This window comes from Melozone crissalis, unplaced genomic scaffold (genome assembly GCF_028551555.1).
Source record: "Melozone crissalis strain CALT ecotype California unplaced genomic scaffold, PUWL_Pcris_2 ptg000027l_1, whole genome shotgun sequence".
In the NCBI taxonomy this organism is placed as follows: domain Eukaryota; kingdom Metazoa; phylum Chordata; class Aves; order Passeriformes; family Passerellidae; genus Melozone; species Melozone crissalis.
This window is the reverse complement of record NW_026535805.1, coordinates 85,867,550-85,892,570: the sequence shown is the minus strand read 5'-3', so window position 1 is coordinate 85,892,570 and position 25,021 is coordinate 85,867,550. Positions and strand designations below refer to the sequence as shown.

At 38.0% G+C, this 25,021-nt stretch overlaps 1 protein-coding gene and 1 long non-coding RNA gene across 3 annotated transcripts in view; one reads left to right on the top strand and one right to left on the bottom strand.

The window, feature by feature from the left end:
- Positions 1–4,987, bottom strand: part of LOC128939155 (uncharacterized) — a 194,252-nt gene extending 189,265 nt beyond the window's left edge. For both annotated transcript variants that reach the window (XR_008483206.1, XR_008483205.1), the window contains exon 1: positions 4,418–4,987. This is a non-coding gene — a long non-coding RNA (uncharacterized LOC128939155). The remainder of the gene's footprint in view (positions 1–4,417) is intronic.
- Positions 4,988–6,754: 1,767 nt separating this feature from the next.
- Positions 6,755–25,021, top strand: part of MMS22L (MMS22 like, DNA repair protein) — an 88,149-nt gene continuing 69,882 nt past the window's right edge. The window contains exons 1-10 of the mRNA XM_054279874.1: positions 6,755–6,843; positions 7,916–8,103; positions 10,170–10,295; positions 13,446–13,498; positions 16,265–16,352; positions 16,454–16,631; positions 17,744–17,837; positions 19,804–19,934; positions 23,210–23,323; positions 24,372–24,551. Of these exons, the coding sequence (XP_054135849.1) occupies positions 7,925–8,103; positions 10,170–10,295; positions 13,446–13,498; positions 16,265–16,352; positions 16,454–16,631; positions 17,744–17,837; positions 19,804–19,934; positions 23,210–23,323; positions 24,372–24,551 (1,143 nt within the window). The 5' untranslated portion in view covers positions 6,755–6,843; positions 7,916–7,924. The remainder of the gene's footprint in view (positions 6,844–7,915; positions 8,104–10,169; positions 10,296–13,445; positions 13,499–16,264; positions 16,353–16,453; positions 16,632–17,743; positions 17,838–19,803; positions 19,935–23,209; positions 23,324–24,371; positions 24,552–25,021) is intronic.

Below are 25,021 nucleotides of genomic sequence, written 5' to 3'. Positions count from 1 at the left end.
ATATATAGGTTGGAATTCTTCATAGTGAGTCAATTATAGAATTTTACAGACTAGAATGCATATGTTCTACTTGTGAAATATTTCCTAGATTACATTAGTGAATATAAATTCATTTGAGATTTCCATCAGATATTCTGACTACTGTCATTCTATTGGCATATATATTTCAGTGGCGAAACAGATAAATTTGGAATTAAAAGTATTATCAATAACCTTCTTCCCACTCTCAGTATATATTTCCTTTTGTCAACTTTCTTCTTTGTCAATCAAGTTAAAACAATGACTCAAAATGAAGACATCTTGGCATGTGTATCTATCATTCCTTCTATAATGTAGTACTCCCACTGGCTTTCATGGGAATTATGCATGTGAAAAGACTGCATTATTAGGCCAGATTAAGAGAAGACATTTAGAAATACTTAACTCATCATACCACTTCAGAACCTAATATTTGTCATGGTACTTAAGCCTGGAGCAATATAAACAAAAGCACAAAATACAACTCCTGGAAATATACTATGGATGGAATTTTCATAACTTTTTTCAATAAAACTGAACAGAGTTAAAACTATTTTTCTTGCTTTTTGATATATGAACAAATAATGAAATATGAATCAGATCACTCCAAAAGACTTGCAATATTCCTAAACAAGAGAAGCCACATATCAGTAAGAGGACAGTAAAAGTTAAAAATATATTGCAAATATATGAACTAGATGTCTGTGTAACCATGTAAAGGTCCTCAAAACTTTTCTTGGTATCCCTATGTCTTTTTTAACTTATTAAACCTGATCTTCTGGAAGCATAGTCAGTCATCCTTAACTCTTCAGACACATGATTTCCATTTGGACTTCATAAATGCAGTTCTCCTCCCATGCCATGACAATTCAAGGATAGTATGAACTATCTTCTTCTGACCCAGGAAAGATATTGGGCCCTTCCCTTCTCTGAGCTAAAACTGAACGGACCTCCACTTTACCCCAACAGATTGGGCAGACAGCAATTGGCTCTTTCCCACATGCATAGCTCAGATGTAGAGTCAATCTTCTAGGCTAGTTAGAATGTGATAACTTTCTAAATGTTTGGGGTTTTTTTGCCTAAAACACACTGCTGCACAGTTAACCATGGACTGTTATTTTTGATGGCTAGTAAAACACTTGCCACTTTTGTAAAAAAGTATTCTCACCTGCCTGTATTAGTGCCTCAAATTCAGATTGTCTAATCTGACTGGAAAAGTTCAGATTTTAACTGCTAACCCCCCATCTACTTTATAACATGGGCACTGTTATAAAAGTTTGACTCTGCAATAGTACTTCTACAACTTGAAACAATCCTGAAGATTGAACACTTCAGATATTCTTTACAGCTGGATAGCTCACATCTGGGCATCAGTAATCAGGTCAGTCACAGGTACTTATCCTGTGAGACAAGGATATTGGAAACAATATCCATAAAGACTCCTGCTAGAAGCATAAATCCTTGAATTAAAAACATGTTCAAACACATGCTGCACCTTTTCCAATTGTACTGTAGATACCCTAGACTGTAGCCTGGGTTAATAGATGTCTTTGTACCCACCATGTGCAAGTCATTTTCTCAGGGAAAATAGATTTTCTTAAGAAGTGACAACCCCATTTCATTAAGTGAAAATATAGAACTTATATGGCATATGAAATTACATCTAAGTCTAGAACACTGCATTTCAAGAAAGTAGAAATAATGAGAGTCCAGATCACAGCAACAAAAATTAAAGAAATACAAGAATAATATTGGGGGCTTTTTTCTATAAAGAAGAAAACAAAAACCAGGGATTGTTTAAAAGAATAACACAGTGGAAACATGACTGAGAATCTCAAATATGTGAGTCTGGGGCAAAGAGGAAAATAAAAATCCCTGTAACTACTGACTAACAAAAACTAATGGGTTGAGGTAATTTACTTTTAGCAGGTTAAGATCAGAAAGCACAAAAAACATTCTAATGGGAAGACTAGTGAAATGCTGGAATAGATAACTCACTTAGGTAAGTAATCATAACAAATCTTCAGGCAGACAGGCAAGGGCTCACTTAAAAAGACAACTTTTATTGATTGTGGCTTTGGAGGAAGAGGGGGGGCAGGTATGACACCTTTAGGGAATAAGTTTCAATTGTATGATTCCATGCTGAAGTGACTGAAGAAATGTAGCCATGTAGTGAGTGACCCACCTGCTGTGGGATCTTGACTTGGAAGGAAAGTATTTTTTCTGGAAAAGATCAAATCAGGTTCTTCATATACACAATCACTTGGATTCTGATATAATCAATGAATCACCTAGCGACATTGATCCAATCTCCAGCTTCTTTATTCAAAAGTTTAATGATAATGACTTTCAGGGCTGGACTATATACAACCAATATCTGATCCAGCCATAGGATATAGGATTTTGCTTGCTGAAAGCAATTAGTTAGTAACATGTCCCATGGCCTTGAGGCCAAACACCATTAGCAACAGCTGCTAGTAACACTGAATTCCAGATGTAGACTCTGCTGAAAAATTTAAAAGAATTAGTTTTACAATATTTTGCTTTAAAAATCTAGATGTACTCCAAGTTCTTATTATCATATCTCTACTTTACTGTTAGGTTCAGATCTTTAGTGTTTTGTTTGTTTTTAATTTAAGCCTAAACTTTTTACGGGCAGATCAAATTTAGTAATTAGAATCACAATCCTGTACAAGGCCACAAGTCTCTGGAGCCTTTGGAGAGTTAACACAAAGTAAAGAACCTTCTCTACTCAGTTATGTTGCTTCCAATAAAAATGTCTGATTAATGCGAGGGAGACACAGGACAAATGTACAACTCCCAGCCTGATTAGCAACTAAGTTCAGAAAACCTATAATTTTCCAGCTTCATTTCAATATTCTTGCCTAATATTCTATAATAAGCAGTGTGTAGAAGTAGGAAAGTTACATTGCCATACTTATTCCCTACATTTAAACCACTTGATCTAACACCAGGTAAATGATCCAAGACAAAAAGAACAAACCTGCATCACAGTACATCTTTTGGATAGTGAGAACTAAAGTACTGGAAAATAAAGTTTCTAAAATGTATAAGGACCATGACAGCTGAAGTAGGTACAACTGCAATATAGCGAGTATCAGGTGTTCTCAAAGTTCCTACAGAAAACAAACTAGCTCCCACTCAAAACACCGTAATTCGACAAAGTTACGAAGGTCAGTGCTTCAAATGAAATCCTTTAAAACACATCTCACCTACACACGATTGCTCTGTGACAGTGTGTACACTGCTGCCCTTCTCACAACCGCTACAAAGCGGCCCCAAAGGCAGCTCCGCCTCCACCCTCCCATCAGCGAAGTTGCCAAAAGCCCGGCCCGGGGTGGAAGGAGCCCGGGCTGCCCTGCGGGCCGTGCCCACGGCGCGCTCACCGTGCCGGGCTACTTTGGGAGACTTTGCTCCCCTCCCCCTGCGCCTACGCACAATGAGGGAGAATGGAGAGCAGTTTCAGCATTAAATTTGAACTTCCCTGCTTTTGTTAGCATGAGTCACCACCTTAACATTATCTCAGCTGTAGACTTTTATCTGTGAATATCTAAGCCCTGTCTTGTGGAAAACTAATTACTGAGCCACTGAGAGGCTTCATAATGTCCTGCATTTAAGTCCTGAACATCATACATAATGCATAGGAAGCAGTCGCTGCACTCTGATTACAGAACACTGTCATTAAGAGAGCAAATTAAAGATGTGAATAATTCACTGGCTGAGCTTATTGTCAGTGCTGCATTGTGAAATTAGAATTTCTAATAAGTACTGCAATTTTTTTAACCCAATTAACACAGAGAACATCTTGAGTCTGATTAGTACAATAAAAATTATTACCTTATTCTTTTGCTTCACAACAGCCAAATTAAATACTGTACTTAATTATGCAGCATTCATCGCTTCTGTGCTAGAAATAATAATAATAAAAAATTCTCACTATCGCTTTAATAAGACTTCCAATATTTAGAGTGCAACCGAAAAATAGAGCATATGAATCTCCTGCACAATTTCTTATCACAAAGTTACTGGCTTTTTTTTTTACAGACTTTGAAAATTGGGTTTAATATCAGCAGCCGACCATGATGTCACTGCTGAAGTCTTCTCTGGAAACAAAAAGGTATTCAAAAAAAATCCCACAAAACGACCCTTCTGAACAAGCTCTGAATATATATTGTGAATTAACTTTCTCTGGGTTGATGTGAAGGCAGAGAAAAAAAAGCATTACCGCTCACTGCCTTGAAATCGAATACACAAATATACAAACATAGAAACATCTATACACATACACACAGACACACTCATATATATATAGGTTGTTTCAGAACAGATGCTTAGGAAATATACTAGGAAAAAAACCGAGCTGGATCAGCTCTCTTACCTCAGTTCCCTCTTGGCATGGGATAGATAACATCCTTTCATCCCAGAAAGGAGAAAAGTCCGATTCAACATCCAGCATGTTGATTTTTCCCCACACGATGCCTGCTGCCATGTTAAATAAAGAAAATGATCACTGAGGATGCAGCTTTTGTCTCCAAATATTTGAATACTGCCTTTTAGTGACAAGGACCCCAGGAACCTTCGCACATCTGGCAGCAGACACCACTGGCTGCAGCTGCTGCAATGGGATTTTTCCTCAGCCCTATTTCATTTTCAGCTCCTTTTTCTTCCCCATCCTGAGGAAGTTTAATCACCAAGCATGGCTGGGGAAGAAAAAAAGAAGAGGAAAAAAAAAAAGGAAAGGTGGCATTGCAATCACAAGCTTTCTTGGTTTTGTCCTAGAGACAGGGACTGCAGCAACCACCTTGCATCTTTGTCTAGTTATTTTAGCATGTGCGTGCAAGAGGAGAGGAAAAAAAAGACTGAAAATTATTCAGGCATAATGCAATAGACATAAAGAGACAAAAAGACAAGGAGAGAAAGAGAGGGGAAGAGAAAGAGGGAGAGTGAGGGAGGGAGAGGAAACAGAAAGACTAAGAGAGGGAGAGGGGGCTGTCAGTGCAGATAAATCTGCATATGGAAATCAGGGTTATCCTGGGTACAGTTTTATTTAACCATGATGTACTGTTTTTTTAATTAGACAGGAATTTAAAGAAGGAAATGAGAGATTCTTACAGACACAGGAGCAAATGAAGCATTTTAAATCACAGCAAAGCTTTCAGAGCAAGCTGTAGCAGCAGCAGCAAAACTTTTTATAGCAACTTTCTTACTAGAAGGAAGTTTAGTGCACTGCTGCTATTTTGCACCCAAAATCCAGGCAGAAATGGAAAAGCATTCATTTTGAAATAAAATCAAACCACAACAATCCAAAATAATATAACACTTAAAAAAAAAAAAAAAAAAAAAAAAGACCCAGAAGCCTCTAGGTGCACAGCAGGCACTTTAAGCTAAGTTATGCCAGGCAGAGGTTTTAGGACTTTTGCCCTGGCCCCCATTCTGTGGTGGCTGTGACGCCCAATGGAGATGCTGCAGTAAATGGTAGGAGTGATACCCAGCTTGAATTTCAAATGCTCTGAACACCACTTCCCAAGCTTGATGGCAATTGTGTGTGTTTGGGGATACGAGCATTACACTGCAGACATAGGAAGGCTGGATCTCCATACGTAAGACATCAGAAAAGACCAGGAGAACCTCATGCCCATCTCTGTGAGGGAACATGGGAATGGGTGAACTGAGAAAGCTGAGGAGAAGAAGGGAAATGAGGTTCAAGTAAAATCTAGACAAGAAAGACACCAGAGAAAGGTAGGGGACAGTTGCAGTACAAGGGAACTTACAGGAAAGATGGGCCAAGACTAATTTATAACAGCATGTAGAGACAGGACAAGGGAGAATGAGTTCAATTCGAGAGTAGGTTTACATTAGGTGTTAGGAAGAAATTCTTTACTGTAAGGGTGGTTTGGCACTGGAACAGGTTGAACAGCGATGCTGTGGATGCCCCATCCCTGGAGGGGTTTTATCCCAGGCTGGATGAGGCTCTGAACACCCTGGTGTATTTGAAGTCACCGCAGCAGGGTTGGAAGTAGATGATCTTTAATGCCCCTTCCAAGCCAAGCCATTCTATGGTTCCACGATTCTGCGGGCACAAAGAAGGCAACTGAACACCAGTGGCAAGACGGTAGCGTTCATGCGCGAGGTGGCCAGAAACCACCTGTGGCGGCGCGCCCGCCTAGGGACACCCAGCCGAGCAGGGAAACCCGCCGGCCGGTCAGTCCTGGGAGGAGCGGCGGGCGGCGCTTCGCCCTGGCCTGGCCTGGGCGGGGCGGGACGGGGACAGGAAGCGGGAGAGGAAGGGCGGGAGAGAGACGGCGGGAGAGAGGGGGCAGGCGCTGCCGTGCCGGGGAGGAGGCGGAGCGGGCGGGAGCCGGGGCAGGCGCTGCCGTGCTGGGGAGGAGGCGGAGCGGGCGGAGGAAGCGCGGCCGGGGAGGAGCGGCCGGCGGCCAATGGGCGCCTTGGCGCCTGCGCAGTGCGCGGCTGGCGGCGGCGCGCGGGCCGTACGGAACGGGAACGGGCCCGGGCGCGGAGGGGCAGCGGCGGCGGCGGCGCGCAGGAACCGCCCGAGTCCCTGTGGCGCCCGCCCGGGGCTGGCTCGGCCGGGAAGCGCCTCCGGGCAGAGGGCGGCGGTGCGGGGCCCAGGAGATAGACGTGCGGGTCGTGTTCGTGGGCGCGTCCCGGCGGCCCGCAGCGCTGTTCCCGCCGCTTTGCAGCTGCTGCCCGCGGATTGCAGCCGCCTGAAAGGTTGTGCTTGGAGGACCAGGAGGTGCTTAAAGTGTTCATTTGTTTCTGCTGCATCAGGGATGTGATAGACAGGTATGGAACGGATGGGAGCTATGGCTGGGAAGAGCTGCCCTCTTATGTAACTGTTCCCCCAGGGGTTTCTGTCCTGTGGGGCGATTTTGGTTCCCCGAACTGAACAGGCTTTCCTTGGAGTCCTTGTGGCTGGGACCATTCCCTTCAGCTGTCCCAACACCCCCACATAGGGTCTGGCTGTAAACTGGAGCACAAATCATTCTTTTCCTGCTTTCCCAGCCGCCTGCTCCACAGGAATGTGAATAGAGAAAGTGAGAAATGGAAACTGTTAATAGAGAATGTAAGAAAGTAGAATGTAAACTGTTTTCTTCTCTTTTTTTCCCCTTTGAGCTTATATTTTAGTTAAGCTTCTGTATTACCAGCCTCTATTCATTGTGTAGATTAGTTTCTGCAAAAAACATATCAAGATTTACCAGCAAAGAAGTTGAAAACTTTTAATTTAGCGTTTTAGTTATATTGTTTGCATATTTTTATAGGCCTCTCTGGCACCTTTTGCCTAATTCTGCTCTTTCAGTATATTGTATAAAGTATGAATACACTAATATTAACTGTGCAGTGAACTTCTTTTGGACATGATAATCCTTTTTTTGTTTTGTTTCTCTTTTTTCACATTCCTAGGTAGTTAGATTTTTGTTTTTAATATTGCGAGCCTGTAGTACATGATGTACTTCCACAGCATAGCTACTCTGGTCATAAAATGCAGTGTTGCTGGAAGTAGCTTTGTAATGCATTGCTGCCTCGCGTTATAACCTACTGCTAGTCTAACCTCATCACTAATTAATTTAGAGAGCCAAACCAGAAGAAAATGTTTGGGGTTTTTTTGAGTCACTAATGTGTCTCCTTGAACAGGTTCTGTTCCATGAGGAAGATGTGGGTGCACAAAGGTGCAAAATTGTGTGACAGGGCATGTGACCATGATTGCCCTTCTTGGTGGCTTTTACTTCAGTGTTGCAGTTGGCCAGATCTGTGTCCTCACTTGAGCTGAAGGATGATGTGGAGTTGTAACAATGAGACATTTATTTGAAGAAATGCTATGAGTATTTTTGTATTTAACTATTTTTTTCTGGGCCAGGTGAAAACAATGGAGGATGACTGTGGTGCTTCCTCCACGTCCCCATTTCTCACTGACAGCTTGGAGCTGGCGATGGAAGTGGAGCATGAGAACTCAAGGCCGGCTTTCTTTTCTTGTGCCTTTGACAGCCACAGTGGAGGGAGAAGGTTCTCTGCAGAGTCTTATTTAGCAAGTGGGTCTCTTAAGAGGTAAGGGATTTTTTTTAATTACAAATATAAATGCCTTTTTAGCTGTTCTTTCCTCTCATGTTTGGTGCTGGCAGGTTTCCAAATCAGTTTGTTCTTCCAGTCCTGAAATCAGCTTGGTGATATCAAAGTGGGAAGCGCTGTTGTGTTGATAAACAGCTTTGAATGGTGCTCTAGATGCAGTTCTTAGCTTTCTGAACTTACTTTTAAGATACTGTAATGGACATTTACAAGCCTGTTAGGATAATTCAAAACTGGCCTGTTGGACAGCAGCATCTGAGATTGCTTGAATTTCTGTGGAGACTTCAGCGCTGCTTTTCCCAGTCATGTGCTGTAATAAATGCTGGCCATTTTTCTCTCTTTTCCACTCTGCCTGGCTTTCCCAAATTTCTGGAGCTGGCCCTAGTAGCTTCAAGACTATCTTTCTCAAAGCTTTACCCTTGCATACATTCTGGATTTAAGGTTCTGATGTCATAGGCATAGCAAATAAGTATTTTCTGTGAGGTTTTAAAATGTCACTTTGGTTTAATTGTTATCTTCTGCCTTGCTGTCTGTCATTCACCCTAGTTTTCTGTGCTGTTTGCTCATCTTACAGGGGTTGTCTTGTTTTCTCTACAAAAGCTTAATCTTTCTGTCTGTCTGTCTGTCTTCCTGCCAGGCTTTGTCTTTTGTGTTGTTGCTTTATTTTCACAGTGTTTTCTGTAAAGGCCTAAGAGGGGGTCCGCTGCACCTCCACCTTTCTCTGCCTTATCTGTCATACCTTTTAGTTGCATTAGAGCATGTTCATTTAAATTTGCATCAAGTAGATGATTGAGGGATCCTGTATCTGCATGAATATATCAGTAGTGGATTCCACATTGACGAAGAAATATTTCACCTGAAATTGTTTCTGTCATTAAAACTCACTGAGGAGTTTGTATGTAGACAGGTTTCCCAGTCACTATAGTTGTGATAACACTGTTCTTCCACTGTTTGTTCATGTTGTCTACCTGGATTGCAAAGTCCTGGAAAAGCCTCCATGTCAGGGACTCTTTTGTCATTGTTGCTTGGAACTGGAGTAGCTGGATTTAGTTGCTGGAGGCTTCAAAACAGTCCAGTGTTCAGAAAGTTACCAAGTGAATTAAAGTGCTATGGAAGGTTGAGCCAATTATTCAGCAGATTCTCTTTTTGCCTCTGAGAATGAAATTGGAACTAGTGCATAGTTCAAGCAGAATAAGAGCTTGGTGTGTAATATAATGGAAACTAAGTGCTTGCCTGGTATATCTTTTTAATTTTTAAAATAAAAATAGTTTTTACATATTAGAGAATTGAGCTGCCTCTATGTGGGATTATTTTATGAAAGGCAGTTGGAAAATTCTGAAATAATTTACCATGCTGTCATGCAGTTTGCTGCGATTTTTTTTTTAATGCATGTTAATGAAACATTTTTTTATTTGCACAATTATAATGTTTTAACAACTCAAGTGTCTGATTTTCTCCACTTTAAGTAAAATGATAATTCTGGTGTTATTTAATTTTTCTTTAATAAGAGCAAAGGGTAATTATGGCCTAGTGTTAGCTTGAGTTATAGTGACAAGGTACCATTTTGAGCCTCATCTGCTCACCTGCCTAAAAATGTGCTTTTAGCAGTGTGTTCACTATAAATATTATTAAATTAATAAATGTATGTTCTAGAATTAGTTACTAGGTATATAGTGTGCCTGGAGACAGATCTCAGGCCTACAGAGCAGTGGATTATCTTACATAGCAGCATCTTCTCTTCACAATCTGTGTGTTATGTCTCAGCCCCTTTGTAAGTATGAAAATACTTCAAGAGGGTAACTTGTTAATTTTTGCTACCAACACCTACTGTGACCTGTGGCTATATCCTGTTTTCACTTTTGAAGCTAGGAGTTGTATTTCTATAGATCATATTGCTCTAAAAGGTACAGCTGTCTTTGAAACATCTGTCATGTCCATGTTACTGATACATTCAGAAAGTATTGGTGGTACATAAGCCAGCTGTAGATATTGTACTCCATAGGTTTATTACTGGCAAATGTATGAATATTGTTGGCTCTGTTTTGCAGGGTTTTGCTGAGACTAGATCCTTCTCCAAATGACTATGAAGAAAATACAGTGGAATTGTTTGGCTTTCAGTGGGTTACTGAAATGGCATTAGTTGAATCCTGTGGATTTCTCTTTGGATTACTTAGGTATGATAACATTGTATCTTATAATTAATCCACATCTGTAATTATACCTTCTGTAAGGGTGTAACAAACTTCACATTTAAAACATTATAAAAGACTGGGCTGTGCAATGCCTCTAAAAATGATTAATGCTGTCTGTTTAATGCTCCAGTAAGTGATGGATAGGACACAGATGGAATTGCAGGAAGAAGTACATTGTGTCACAGGTTCTTAATATTATGTGACTTATTATTAAGTTTCTAAGTAGTGTGATGCGTATCTGAGGCATCACCGGATAAAAAAAATTAAGTATAGTTATTACAACAGAGTGTTGGGGTTAATTTAGAAGGCTCTATCTTCAGAATTATATGAATAGACTATATAAGATTTCCTTGAATGAGATTGTGCTATCCACATAATTGAAGTTGTCTTTTGAAGATTTTTAGTCCTTTTTTGTGCATAAAGGAAAGTGGAGGTTAAAAATCAAATACTATAAATGCTGGATGCAGTGCTTTCTGCAATTGTGCTTGTTTGGATTAGGATAGCTTCAGAAATCTCTTCAGATACAGTTACTCAGTGTTTGACTAATTCAATGTAGATGCCTAATCTGGTCAATGCAAATACACAGATCACTGATAATCCTCTTTTCTACTGATAATCCTCAGGATGTACAGCCCATACAGAGTGGATGGGAGAGGAGCTTTTGTATGATTTCACAAATATATGTGGTGTATTCCATGGTCCCTTTCTTTTGGGATTCTTCCATTCCTTTAGGGTATCACCAAGGGCATGATGTGCAACATGATTAATAGGATCTGGCTTGTGGGAACATGGTGACATAGATGACTGGAAGTGTATTAAAAGCACTATTATTTAGCTTTGCTTGCTCAATGCAAGCTTTGACCTCACTGTGTTTTTTAAAAGACCCCCAAAGTGATAAAGTGGGAGATGGGAGTATAATTTAGTTAAAAGTTTCAGTATTTAGTCTGATTTTTTAACTGTTCATTAACATAAAATCACTGGGCAGTGACGCAGGAATGTTGAATTAAATGGCTGTTTTTAAAGTTTTTTTCCTGTAACGTAAATTGCTCTGTAATTGTAATAGAGATGAACACAAGGCATAATTTGGTTTTTAAGTTATTCAAGCTGTGCATTCTTTAAAACCTACTGACCTGGTAGGAATAATGGATTTCAGCTGACTCTTGGCCAAGTGTTTGGTTGCTAAGTTGTCTCTTGGTGTGACAAGTTCCTCTGCAAAGGGGAATGTCTGCAAAGACATTCAGTTCATTTGTTTCAGTCATAAAATGGAACACTTTCATTTATAGACCAGTTGACAACTAAAAGTAGAAAAACTGCTTTTTCTGCTTTTTCCACTGTGGAAATTGAATGCATTAAGTACAAGTTATAGTAGTTTTTGAAGATAGGGTGACTGTAAATAGTTATGTTTATGAAGTAAAGGTAATATCTATGTTTAAATATATGCCTACAGAAAATTAGTCTCTTTTAATGTCTGAGATTATGCTTAATATTGTAATTAAATGTTATTTGCAGTTTTTAAATATTGTAATAAATAACAGTATACTGCAGAACTGCAAGTTAAAATAGTAATTGCATAGTAAAAATTTTACTTATGGGTTTTCATGTGAGAGAAGTGTGAGTCAAAGTGAATGGGACTATGTAACCATTTAAGTGGGTATATTAAGATAATACAGCTTTGATTAAAAAACAGAAGTACCAGTTTATCTGTCAGAATGTGTATTTGCAGATCAAATGATTTAATGATTAACAGCATGAGGATCAATCCTTGAGGTACAAATGCAAATTGAAAATAAAATTATTTATTTAAATAATGGTATTTTTGTTATGTTCTTGTGCCCAGTTTGTGCTTTAATTTTATCAGCTCATTGTGTTCTTTGTCAATTCACTGGAGAGTATTTTTCTTTTTTTTTTCTGTCACTCCTTTCTCGTACCTTCCTTCTCTAAACATCAGTCTCAGCAGCCCTGTTTCATAAAGCCCTCCTGCTTCAGACTTCCTTCCTTTTTACGTAGTTGAAATCCTTGAAAAATCCAGGCAGAAATTCAACTTTGATTTCAAAACAGACAAAAAACTCTACAACCCACCTAAATGATGGAAGGTTAGCTGACATGGCTTTATCCAAGAAAACAAGATAGAGTGAAGGGAGATCATTTTACTGTCTGTATGCACTTTAATATGCAAGTTACAACCCTTAGTTTTGTCTTTTAAATGCTTCCTAGTTTTCAGGGTTTTTTTCATAAGAACATTTGATTTGTGTTAGATCCAAGTAGCCTATTTTAGAATCCTTCAGTAGTTATTGCTTTGACTGTATAAGAAATGAGGCAGAGCTGTCTCCTCAATTTATGCAGCATTTTCTTTCAAAAGTCTGTCTGATACAGTTGTGCTTTTCATATATTCAGTTTAGTACTGCTTTATCTCTGTGGAGATTCTACTGGAAGACCACTTGCAAATAACAGTTGTTACAGAATATGGCCAAGTATTTACCTATGTTACAGCTTTTTTAAAAAGTATTCATTTACAGTGACACTGGGCTTCTTTAAAAATGTTCTCTTTCCTCTCCAAAACTGAACTGAGCTTTAACTTTTCTAAAGACACCTCCTTTTAGTCAGCTCTTTGTGTTGCTGTTTATGCTTTGTCCTGGGGTTCAGGAGCTGACCACCCTAAGTAGGAATGAGAGAAGCTGCAGGCAGGATGCACTAAGGCACATTCACAAGTGGGTTAATTTAGTGTGTACTGAGTGTATGCCATGAGAACTAACTTTTAGGTTTAATCTGTGGTCAAATATGAAGCTGAGTTATGCTTGTGGTAAGATCACTTGCAGGGAATGGCTTTTGGGGGTTTTTGTTTGTATTGTTGTTTTTTGCCTTCCCCAATATTCAGACAGTTGTTTGGGGATTTTTTTACTGTGTTTAATGATTTATAAACATGCACAAAGTCTACTCAATGTCATACCTTCACACTTGGATATGTCCATTTGACTAAAACTGTTTTCTGAGTGACATTTTGATAAGCTTTTTCAGAGCTACAAGGCAAGAAACAGCTCTTACCTTTCTCTGTTCTATTTTATGTTTACTGAAGTAGAGTTAAGCAACTTATATCTACATAAATACCCTAAATCTTTGTATTCCTTTAATTAGGCAACAGATATACAGACTGGAAAACCTAGTACAAATGAGTTCATCTGATTTTGGTAAGTTTTACAAATTTAATTTGATATTGCAATAGGCAACTGACTACCTTTCATTAAAGAAGTAAATTCTCACAGTTCATGCTTGTGCTTTGACTCTTGACCAAGGGATTTTGGAGTGTGCCTCAGAACAGCTCCTTTATAAGCAGCATAAACCTGCAGTTAGGGTAGAAATATAGGCAACCAAGTGAGGTAAAATAGTAGGGAAATAGATAGAGTGGAAATGCTGGGAGTCAGTTTGCAGCCAGATTTGCCTGTAAAGGCAGATGGACAGAGCAATCCTTAGGGAGGCATTTTGCATTAATTTGACTTAAGGTGCCACCCCTAGAGCAGAATTTGGCAAAACTATTAGCTCTTTTAATTAAAACCAGAAGATTTCATTGATCATCCCAACAATTATTTTAACTACAAAGGTAGTGGCCTGGAACTTTTTTCAGTATTTCATTGGCTGACATTTAAACAAGTTAGATTTGGTTAGCTTTGAGTTATTTACAAACTTAGTTTATCTTTGCAGTAGGATTGATAAAATGGGATCACTACAAAATGCTTTCTTTCAATTAAATACTGAGGCATGAGAAGCAGCATGTTTCTGAAGGATTATTGCAGCTTTGGGCTTATTGTAAGTTGAAGGCTGAATAGCTTAGCAAGTTGAGAAGTTCAGTAATTACTCAGAAATAAACTGTCTATAGTGTCTTATTACAGATAACATGCTAGTGTTCTATGAGTGAATATTTTTACACATTACTATTGTTTTCTTAATATTGTAATGTTCTGCCATTTAAATAATTGATGTGAATTTATCATCAAGCTTCTTTCATATGCAGTTCATCATCAAGAAACTGTTCTGTAGGTTTCAACTACAGAACTGTATGTTTCAACGTCAAGAAACTCTTCTGTGGGGTTTTTTTCACTTAAATTTAACCACCTGCTTGGTTGCATTCTCTTCTTTGTATCCCATTCTTCCACTTGTCAATTAAGCTAGTAAAATGAAGAACTTGAATTTTGTGCTTTGCACCAGGCTTTCTTTCTGGATCAGAAGCAAGTCACTGATTCAGCTGTGACTTAGTTCCCCCTTTATAGAAGTGGGCTAGTAGTAGAAGAGTGTTGTGAGGATTGAAGTGTTTTAAATGGTCAGAGGGTAATGTTAGTTATTATTGTTGTCTTAAAAAAATGTGCTGTCACCACTGTTGAAATGCCATTTAAGAGTTTTGGCTCAGTAAATCTATGTTGTACTGTGTGTTTATATAGATATCAATATTTCACTGTAAATTTCATTTCCTATCAGTCTTGATGAGCTTTGGAGACTTTGTACTGAGAACTGTGTAATGAAGAAGGCATGTGAAAATACTGTAATATAAAATGCCATTTAAACAGTTCTTCTGAGAATTTAGGATACAGTATTTGTTATTTGTACAAATCAGCAGCAATATCTATAAATAATTACTTAAAGAGGATCAGTTCACTCTGTTCCAAACGTTTGGTTCACTACCATGGCAGATACTATGGCTTCTGGTGAGGTGCAGGTAGGCTGTACACTGGAATATTCTGGTCCTTGTACCAGTTGGTTTGCTTTGCCCACTGAGTGTTGTTGCTCAAAAGATGTTGAGATAGGCTTGTATGCACAAAGCTTTATTTTTGGCATCTGTAACAAGTGTCATGTATGAACTTCCAGAACTTCCAGGTTAATTGGAGGAGATGGGGGAAAACAAAAGGGAGAGTGAGAGCAAGATCAAAAAAATGGGAAGACTCCCCAGTGGTCAGCGGGGGAGAGGAGCAAGAAGAACTGTCTTTCCCTGGCTCTGCAGTCCAGTGTAGTAGGTGACCAAGAGTTTTTGCCATGCATCTCCTCTAGGGTGATGCACTTTGATTTAGTCCTGCTCAAGGCCCTCATTTGATGCTTGCATTGAAGATGCTCTGAATAATCAGCATGTCTTGTAATCATGTTGCAGGCTGACTGCTTGTTAAGCTTGTGTGTGTATATATATTGTTGGGCAATAGTTACTTTGTTTATTATGTACTAATATAAGCTAAAAGCTACAAGGCAAGGTATAGAAATAAATAAGGAGTGATTCTCACACAGTGGCAATAACTTCCAGTGAATCTCTGCTTTAGTGGGGGTGTTTGAGCTTGTAGGTGCAAGGTGAGGATGGTAACACCATGAGAGCAATAGCTTCAGAGAACAAAGGAAAGGAGACATACTGCCAGAATAGCTGCCTGAAAGCATACAGAGCTGCAAGTGAAAGGCAGGATTGTGAATGGATGGCTCTTAGCATTGTACAGCTGAAGGTTCTGTGCAACAGTGATGCTTCCAAGGAAAAGTTACAAAGCATATTTACAAATAAGTTCACCTTATTGAGCTTATTTGTACCTTATTATTGAACCTTATCACAGTTTAAGTCTGTCAGGAGAAAAGGGTACTGACAAATTGTTTTACCCATGTCTTTACTGAAGGTGTCTTGGAAGCAGTCAGGAAGCAGGACAGTATGGCTGAGTGATTTCTTCTAGCACTGAGAGTACTTACCTTCACCTTTCCTGAGTGTCTTCTTTTCTGTCTGTATCTGGACATGTGCCTGAGGTGATAAGACAAAGAATGGATCTCTCTGGCAAAATGATATTTAGAAGTGGGTGTTTACCATCAGTCACCTCCCAGCTTGTCCTCAGGGGATGTCTTTCCAGTGGTCTGGTCTAATTACTGTGGAGAATGCAAATGTTAAACAAGTCATGGTATGCTTGTCTTCTGCTTTAAGCTGCTGGTCTCTTTTACCTTAGGTCAAGCTGCACACTTGCACTCTGAAGCAGAGAGCATCAGGCATCAATGTCTTAAGTTTTTGCATTATGTGAAAGCTTTCATCTTCAGGTGAGATTTACACACATTTTACTGAATTGGGTACTGAGCTTTGTGTAGCTGCTACTTACCTGTTTTCTGATTGTGTGTATTATATTTTTCTGTACATTCAGGTATCTGGAACCCCCTAAGGTGGAAGATGATAGAGTGCTGCATCCTTATGAAGAACTAGAAGCTCAGTTACCGTCAGTGTTGGTGGAAGAGCTTCATGCTTTGACTGTGCATGTTGGTCACCTTTGTGAACTTCCTAGTAATGTCCTGGCAGCATTTACTATTCAAAATCAGGCAAAGGTTGGTGTCTTTTTATAATTTTATTTTTTTATGTGGCATTATGTATTCAACTTGAAAAGTTTTGGCTTTATATAAGTTAATCTTTTTTGTTTTGTTTTGTTTTCTTTTTTAAGTGCCATCCTGTACTTGGTAAACACAACTAATTAGATCTGTGTTTTCTGTTGTTGTTTTATTTATCTATTTTCGTTCTGTAGCTTTAGAATTCTTCCTATAGTATACAAATGATTGTACCAATTACACGTAGATAAGTAGGCTTGAATTAGCATAGCTTGTTTAATAAATTCCTTGGTGTTTGTCTGTAGTAATGTTTAAAATTTCTGAGCATCCCAGCAGGAGGGGCATTTCTTTAAAAATACATTCTGAAATCTAACTCAGAATGGGAAAAGATTCTTATAAAAGAAAAGTGCGGATGTGGAAGTACTACTGAAGTGTACACCATTAGGATTTGTGCATACACATAGCTAATGCTTTCAAATCTTCTATAAAGCTAGAAAAGGAATTTCAGGCTTATGTTGTATAAACTAGTATCTGGAGAGGAATAATCTGCTGAGAAGCAGCATTTCGGACATTTATTTAGCTTGTCACTAGTGGTTGAGCTGATTAAAAACAGTAATTTCAAGTAAAATTTAGGGAAGAGAATACTAAAATTTTGGAGTTATTTTAAGAGCTCATTTTAGCAACTTTTGTATGCAATTGATAATGCTTCTCTGTAAAGAAAAGGTTAACTAAGGATGTTGTAATTTGTCAAGCTCGAATCAAAACTTCATAAACAGCCTCTTACAAACAGAATTGTAATGAAACTTTTTATTTCTTTTCTTTTCTTGAACTGAATGGCATTTGTATGTTACATTGTATTTGATCATAGATATTCATAATGTTCATTGCAGTCCATCTTAGAATGTCAAGTCCAACCATTACTCCAGCATCTCCACATTCTCCACTCAGCCATGTCCCCAAATGCCACATCCACATGTTTTTGAACACTTCCAGGAACAGTGATTCCACCATTAACCTGGGCAGATTGTTCCAAAGCCTGACCACCCTGTCTTAGCACAGTATCCAGAATTCACTCGAGAAATGTTCAATATAAGTAACTATATTTCTAATCACAGGTCTTTCCTCCATCATGGCACTTACTACATCTCCATTTGGATATTAACTGGCTGGTATTAGAAGTTCTTCATGTACTAGGTGAAAAACTGAAGAGTAAGTATGCAGGCCTTTTTCTTGAACTTATTCTTTTGCATATGACTTACCTAATTTTCCCATCTTGATTTGTCCAGAACAAAAACTACTTTTGGTACTTTTTAAGCATAGCTGTCTGTATTTAATGGGGTAAAGTCAGATAAGGTAAAGGTCGGTTCTTTGTGAATCATTGTGCAGCTCAAATTAAATAAAATTGTATTAGGAATTTGCTCTGTCCAAACAAAGATCACAGAGTTCATACTCAACTGATGCAGCATACTAAATATTTAATAACAATGCACTTCCTGACATCACAAATAAAAATGCATTTACAGATATCTAGAATGCATAACAATGAATGGCAATTTGGTGACAACAATGTAGGAAAAGTGTCCAGGCATGGACCAGAACAAGGATTCACAGGGGAGAGAATTTGTATTGCTAACTATGTGTGACACTAAGAAAATATTGGGCAGAAGAAGAAGCCTCAATCAAGGGAGCTTATAAAAGTACAGAAAGAAAAGGGCAAGGCAATATCTTTTTAAAAAAAAAATTTATAAGGCTTTAAAAGGGCAAAAAGTAAGTTGATAAGAGTAAGCTGTTCATAGAAGTTAGATTAAAAAGGTCATAGAATGCAATTGAAAAACTCAATTTCAGAGTAGTTCAGTTTGCTGAAAAATTGTTAAAGTACAGAAGAGAACTTTATTTGCTTTGTGAGACTTATATCTGTTTTCCATGTCCATTCTACCAAAATAAATCACAAAAGTGTGTTTTCTTTTACAATTGGTGTGTCACTGCAACCATACCTTCCCTCACACCTCGTGATTATAAGTTGTGAATATAAATTCCATATAGGAATTGCAACAGTTGAAGTAAAGTTGAGATATAGCAAGAAGGCACTATGCTTACCCCAGTAACTGTGTTGAATGTGAACTCTTGGATTAGCTTTTGCCTGCTCCAAGTGCTGTCACAACACAGCCTTGCTCCCATTAACACATTTTCTCTGTTTCTACATTACTGTATAGTGTGTAGGTTGGCTTTTTGTTCCATAATTCTAAGTTTCTCTTATGATCCATTGTGGGATAGTGTGTTTGCCTTTTTTAGAGCATTTTGGATAAAGGATAGTGAAACTGTTGGAGGCAATTTATTTTCCAGAATTCAATATTTATTTCTAGATAATGTTCTGAGTTATAATGCAGTCATCTATCTTTGTAAGAGAAAGCTCGTGATTTTTAACAACAAAATTTACTAGTCAAGACAGTCATATCTCTACATACATTATCTTGCATTCTTATGTGCTTAGAATTTCCTAGGTTTTTATCTCATTCTGTAAAGTGTTCTGAGTGCAAACTTCACACTGCTGAGACCAGTGGCAGGATAGTGGGATTCAGGGCTTCACATTATATTTCCAGGAATAAAATACAGGCTCACTCTACGTATTGTCTGCTCCACTGATGTCAAGGGAGATGTGCTGTTGAAAAGCTTGTGGGATAAGATCTTACAGCCTCTTAACTTCACCATTTTATCTGTTAATGCCTACAAATGCTCAAGTTGGAACATGATCACGCCAGCTTTCTACATCAACACATCCAAAGGAAAGTGTTAGACCTCTCCAGAATTGTTTGTCATCAACTTGCAGATCTGCAAAACATGTCATGATTCCAGAACATGCGCACTGCCATGTGACAAAGAGGAACTTGCAGATAAATAAATCTTTATTCCTCTGCAAAATCTGTGCCAGTAAAAGGCTGGAAAGTGCCGAGCTTTTTTACTGTCAACCTGAATAATACCAGATTTCAGTGCAATGATGGAGATTAGCTTGAATTTAGGATGAGCTTTCTCACATGAATTTATAAATTAAAATTACATACAAGTCAACAGGCCCATTCTAAAATATACGTATATCTTAGAAGAGAAATCCTGTCTGTTTTATGTTGCTAGAACCAAACCTAGAACTAAACAATTCTATTTTTCTTTTGTATTTTAGGACAAGTTGTATATGCTAACCATTTCATTAATCTAACTGGAGAGAATCTAACCAATATCAGTTTATTTGAAAAACACTCTGGAAATCTCATGTCTGCTTTAATAAGGTTGGCCATCAACAAATATACAAAGGTAACTCTTTTTCCTTGTACAGGTCATGGGCAGTTAGATGCTTTTACTGGGAGCCATATGAATTGGGTATTGCACCAGTGCATGGATGACTTCTTATTGCTTAGTTGTAAATGTTACGTATGGCTTTGTATTTCCATGTTTTAAAGAGTGTTATTTGTTAGGAGCTCAAATTGTGTTATATTTATTCATGACCATCTGGCAGTTGAATGAGACAGTAATATTGAAATGCACTGTGTACAGAGCAGAAGTGAGTGCCACATTTTCTAAGTTCAGTGTTCCAGGTTTAATGCCAAACATGGCACAGTCTAAAAGGTTTAGATAAATGCAAAAAGTCTTTTCAAACTCTCTGAACAGGAACAAAAAGAGGATAACTCTAATCCTGGCAGTGAGCTAACTGGACACTTAGAGAATGTCATATTACAGTTTATTGTTGCAGTGTGCCTATTTCTACCACCTCATCTTTCTGTTAGAGCACTTCTGCTTTTGCCATGGGAAAGCTTTTCTGTGTCTTCTCTTTTCCTTTTTCTTTCCTTCTATAGCTGCATTATTTTTCTCACTTGTTTTGAGCACTCCGGAGCTAGAAGGTCATAATAGCCCCATATAGCAGCCAGTAGAAGAGCTGTGTAATCTTTGTGTCATTGTGAAACCTGCTTTAGATGGATGTGTGTGATCCATGAATGCAGGACTGAACTCTAAGAAAAAATAGCAGTGACCACTGTATAATTTGTTTTCCTAGTACAAAAGCATAAGAAATAGAGTCCCTCTTCTTCATGTTACTTTTGAGGATGGAGGAAATGGTTGTACTAGCCTTTGATAACCTATAAAATACCTTCCTGTAGAAAACTGTTACCTTTTAAAATCAGTTTTGATCTATTAAATTCAGATAATACTGCAACCTTCTCCCCTAACAAAAGGCAAATAGATGAGAATAATATTTTATAACAGAAAATTCAAATAGTATCTATCTGTTGAACACAGTGCTTGATGGTAGGCTTGAAAATTTCAGATGATAAAATGACAGATTCTACATCCTTTCACAGAGCCATGTTACGAAGAGAGAAGATTATTTTGCCACTGCTTTTTCTTAAGCTTCCTCTAGGCTTGGACCACATTGCTTGAATTAGTTCTATTTGAGATTAATTTCTGAAGTGAAGCTTACACTTGAGCTGATGCCTCCTATAGTATGCAACCTTTCTGGCATCCCATAATGGAAATAGCATCCCTCAAAATTGTTCAAAATGCAACTAATACCCCTAGTAGGTGGTACCACCAGCTCATCACTAAAACATGTCCTTGGGCTTTTGGCTGAGAAACATTCATGAGTGCAGCTCTTAACATTTGTGGATATCCTTGGAAGGAGGGACATGAACTCCAGTGTTCCAGACTCATATTTTCAGATTGGTTTCTTGGGCAGCTCTGATATCAAAGTGCTTGACTTGGATCATGTACTGACTCCAGTGTGCTCTGAGACATGTTTGACAGAGAATCATATATCTGTGGATGTCTTTCTTCTGTCTTTAGCAGTTACACCTCTGGCACCAGAACTGTGTTGTCCCAACAGCACCACAATTTTGGGTATTAAACATTCTTACCAAGACACTGAAATGAGGATGTTGTGAGAGGAAGTGGGGAGTATCTCTGAAGAAAGCAGTATCATGGCTATCCTTAGTCTAAGCAATATCTGTATGGTGTCTTGCTTTGATACTAGTACCCAGACTCTGTCCTGAATGGATATGCACATTTTCATATTTCATATGTTCATATTTATAATTCATATTTATAATTGAAATTATTTAAACCTGTATGAAACTGTAGTTGTAAACATATTCTAAAGATGGATAAAATAATAAGTTTGCATGCTAATAGAATATTATACAGATTTGAAATTACTGGTGATATACTTGTTGTTCCAACTGTGAAAGTGTAGGTTTTTAGTCATTCACTCCCACTTCTATAATGTCTCACACAGCCACTGCTGTCACTGGCATTGCATATTTTGATTTAATTTTTAATTTGCACTGTTAGGTTTCCAAATTCAGAAATTATTTTAAGTCCCAGTGTGATTTGAGAATAGCTGTGTGTGAATGGATCAGAAAAAAACATGAGGATATAAAAATTCAGGCTCCACCTGATCAGATGTGGATGGCTAGGAGTTAGTTGGCTAAACTAGTCACCTGAGGTACTTTTTATTGTCACGGAAGGATTCCCCTCTGTTTGCTCTAGAGAGGTGTAGGTTGATTATTCAAACTAGGACTACTCATTCTTTAGGGATAAAATGAGTATAAGCTGCTTTGTTTTCCCTCTTTTCTTTCTACATTTCTGCCATTGTGTCCTTGCTTGAAGGTAAAAAGTGCTGAACTGAGCTATTTAAGCAAAGCTTTTCTCCCAATTTTTGCCACTTCTGAATACTGTTCAGTGGGTTCATGTGTCTAAGAACAGAGTAAGTGAAGTTTTATCTATAGTATGATTATTTCAAATACAGGTCTGGTAGATCTTAAAATCATTAAAGCATACAGAGTTGCTTTATGTATTTAGCACTTCTTTTTGCTGTTTTGTTTTGTTTCACAATTGAGAGAATGTAAAATTGAAAGATGAATCACAAGAACACTATTTTGCATTTGAAATGCATCAGTCTGAGTGAATTTTGTTAAATATGGAATAGTAATCAAGTAATGTACATGACTTGAAATATGCTGTTTTCTGCATATTAAAAGAATGCCTTGCAGTAAATTTACCGAAAAGCAGATTTTGTGAAATGTTGTGGGAACATTAACATCCTCATCATGCCAACAACAACATATTCTACTTGCATTATGCCTAGTCATTAAGGATTTTTCAGTTAAAAATAACAATAATAGCTGGTAAATAATTTGAAATCTTTTTCTTCTCAAGAACATCAAGAAAATGTAATCAATCATTTTCTTTTCCCTACTATCAGACAATGAATTAGTATTTATTGTAGCTTCTTTTAATTTAGGACATGGAATGCCATTTTTGTACGATTAAATAATGTCTGAGAGTGGATCAGAAGAAACTAGGAAATAGCACAACCTATAATTTATGTAGAATTAGGAAAGAGTCTATATTGTATGAGAGAGATGTTTGGGATGTTAGTGAAATAATGCATCTTTGAATGGGTAATTCTAACTATATTATTTACCTGAAAAAACACCTCTCAAACCAAACAACCAAGATAAGAAGAAATATTGATATATAAAACACCACTTCAAAAATTAGCACTTCTGTGAATAATTTTATTCTATATTCTCTTTCAGGTGCGACCTTCTGAGGCTCTCACCAGTAGCCACTATTCCTGTTCCTGCATTAAGGAGCTATGGATTCTACTTATTCAATTGCTGGACCACAGAAATAAAGGGTCTAATACAGAGGTAAAGGAAGAGTACTGTTACCTGTGCAGTCACCAGATGTTCCCATATGGCCATGAATGCACAGATCTGATGGTAGAACTGAACTCATATTTGCTCCAGGAGAACTGCATGCCAACTGTGATACCTTGGGTCACTGTCTGGAAAGTGCATGAAATCCTGACTCTAGGTTTGCAGTGTGCTATTGGGTTATGACCTAGGACATCGATGAAGAACGCTCCTAGTGCTAAAGAAATCAAAGCAAAGGAATATAATGTGAAAGTTCTAATACAAAAAGTGATGTTTACCTATTTAAAAAAAAAAATTATTTGCAGTTTCTGTGATATGTCATGCAGTGAGTCATCTCCAGGCATTAGAAACATGGGTACAGTCAGAACAGTGATCCAGCTAGCTCATGTTTGTCTTTGTTACCAGGACCCAGCTAAGGTGGGTAAAATGCACATGCAAAGAAGTCCCAGAGAGCTTCCTTAAAAGAAGGAAAGATAGGCACAGGCTGTAAGAAGTAGTAATATTGTGATATAGGCATGAGTGTGAGTCAATGAGAATTAATCAGTTTGTCAGTGCTGGAACAGACTGTGACAAAACAGGGAACTGGAATCTGTTTGCTGTCTTTTGCTGTGTTTCAGATTGATTCTCTACCGCCTACTGTATTCCTCTTGGTTAGGATATTCTGGCACTAGAAGTTTTTCAGAAATATGTTATAACAATTCTTCATTAAGGAACTCTAATCTTTCTATTGTGAGTGTTGGGGCGCCATCCTGTCTGCATGTCATCAATCCATCAGCTTGTAGGTTTGCCTGTGAAGTAGTGCACTGGTGGCCCAAGCTTGTCCTTTCACATTGCTTTCTACTGACATTTGAGAGAGGACTTTCTAAGGTAGCCTTGAGTTTTCTGTGGTAATACTCACAACTGCTTTTTTTATTTTCTTTAAATGACTGTCATCTTGCATTCTCTGTAAAAGCAAATTTATCAATAGGACAGTGTTGTAGAGAAAATTAACATTGGTTTTGTTATTGGAGACAGTTCAAATTACCTTTTGCATTTTCTACAGTGTTTCTGGAGCTTGGTGAACACAACCTTAAAGAATATGTTTGAACAGCCAAGTACTTCTGAACGTGTGTCTGGGTTTGACACAGTTCCATGTAAAGACCCACTGAGTTTTAGCTGGTGGATGATGAATCATCTGGCACCACTCTACCAGTTTGACCGTAATGGCAATCTAGATGAAAAGGTGGGTATGCCTTTTTCTGAATACCTATCAGTTGTTGTAACTGATTTTGATCAATTTTATGTTATTTTTGTTGACAGAAAACAGTTTCTTTTGTAATGCAGGAATTTACATACTCCTTAAAAGAAGTTGTTTTTATGTTGGAAGTGTTAAGGTGTGCTTTGTACAAGTTGGTAAATGTTCCAGGAGTCCCAGACGTATTCATGTTACATACCAGATATTCAGTAGGGAACTGTATGAAGTAAACTTGAAATATCCCAACTAGTCAGTAGCACATATACTTAATGACGTAGCATATGTTTTAAGATTGTCTGCCTGCAGCATAAATGCTTCACTGGATTTCTTGTTTTAGGAATTGAGCACATGAGTTTGTGGTTTATGAAGTATAAATCTTAAATGCTGACTGTGTAATTATTAATAATTAATTATTAATAAATGCTGACTGTGTAATTATTAATGCCACTTATTTTTCT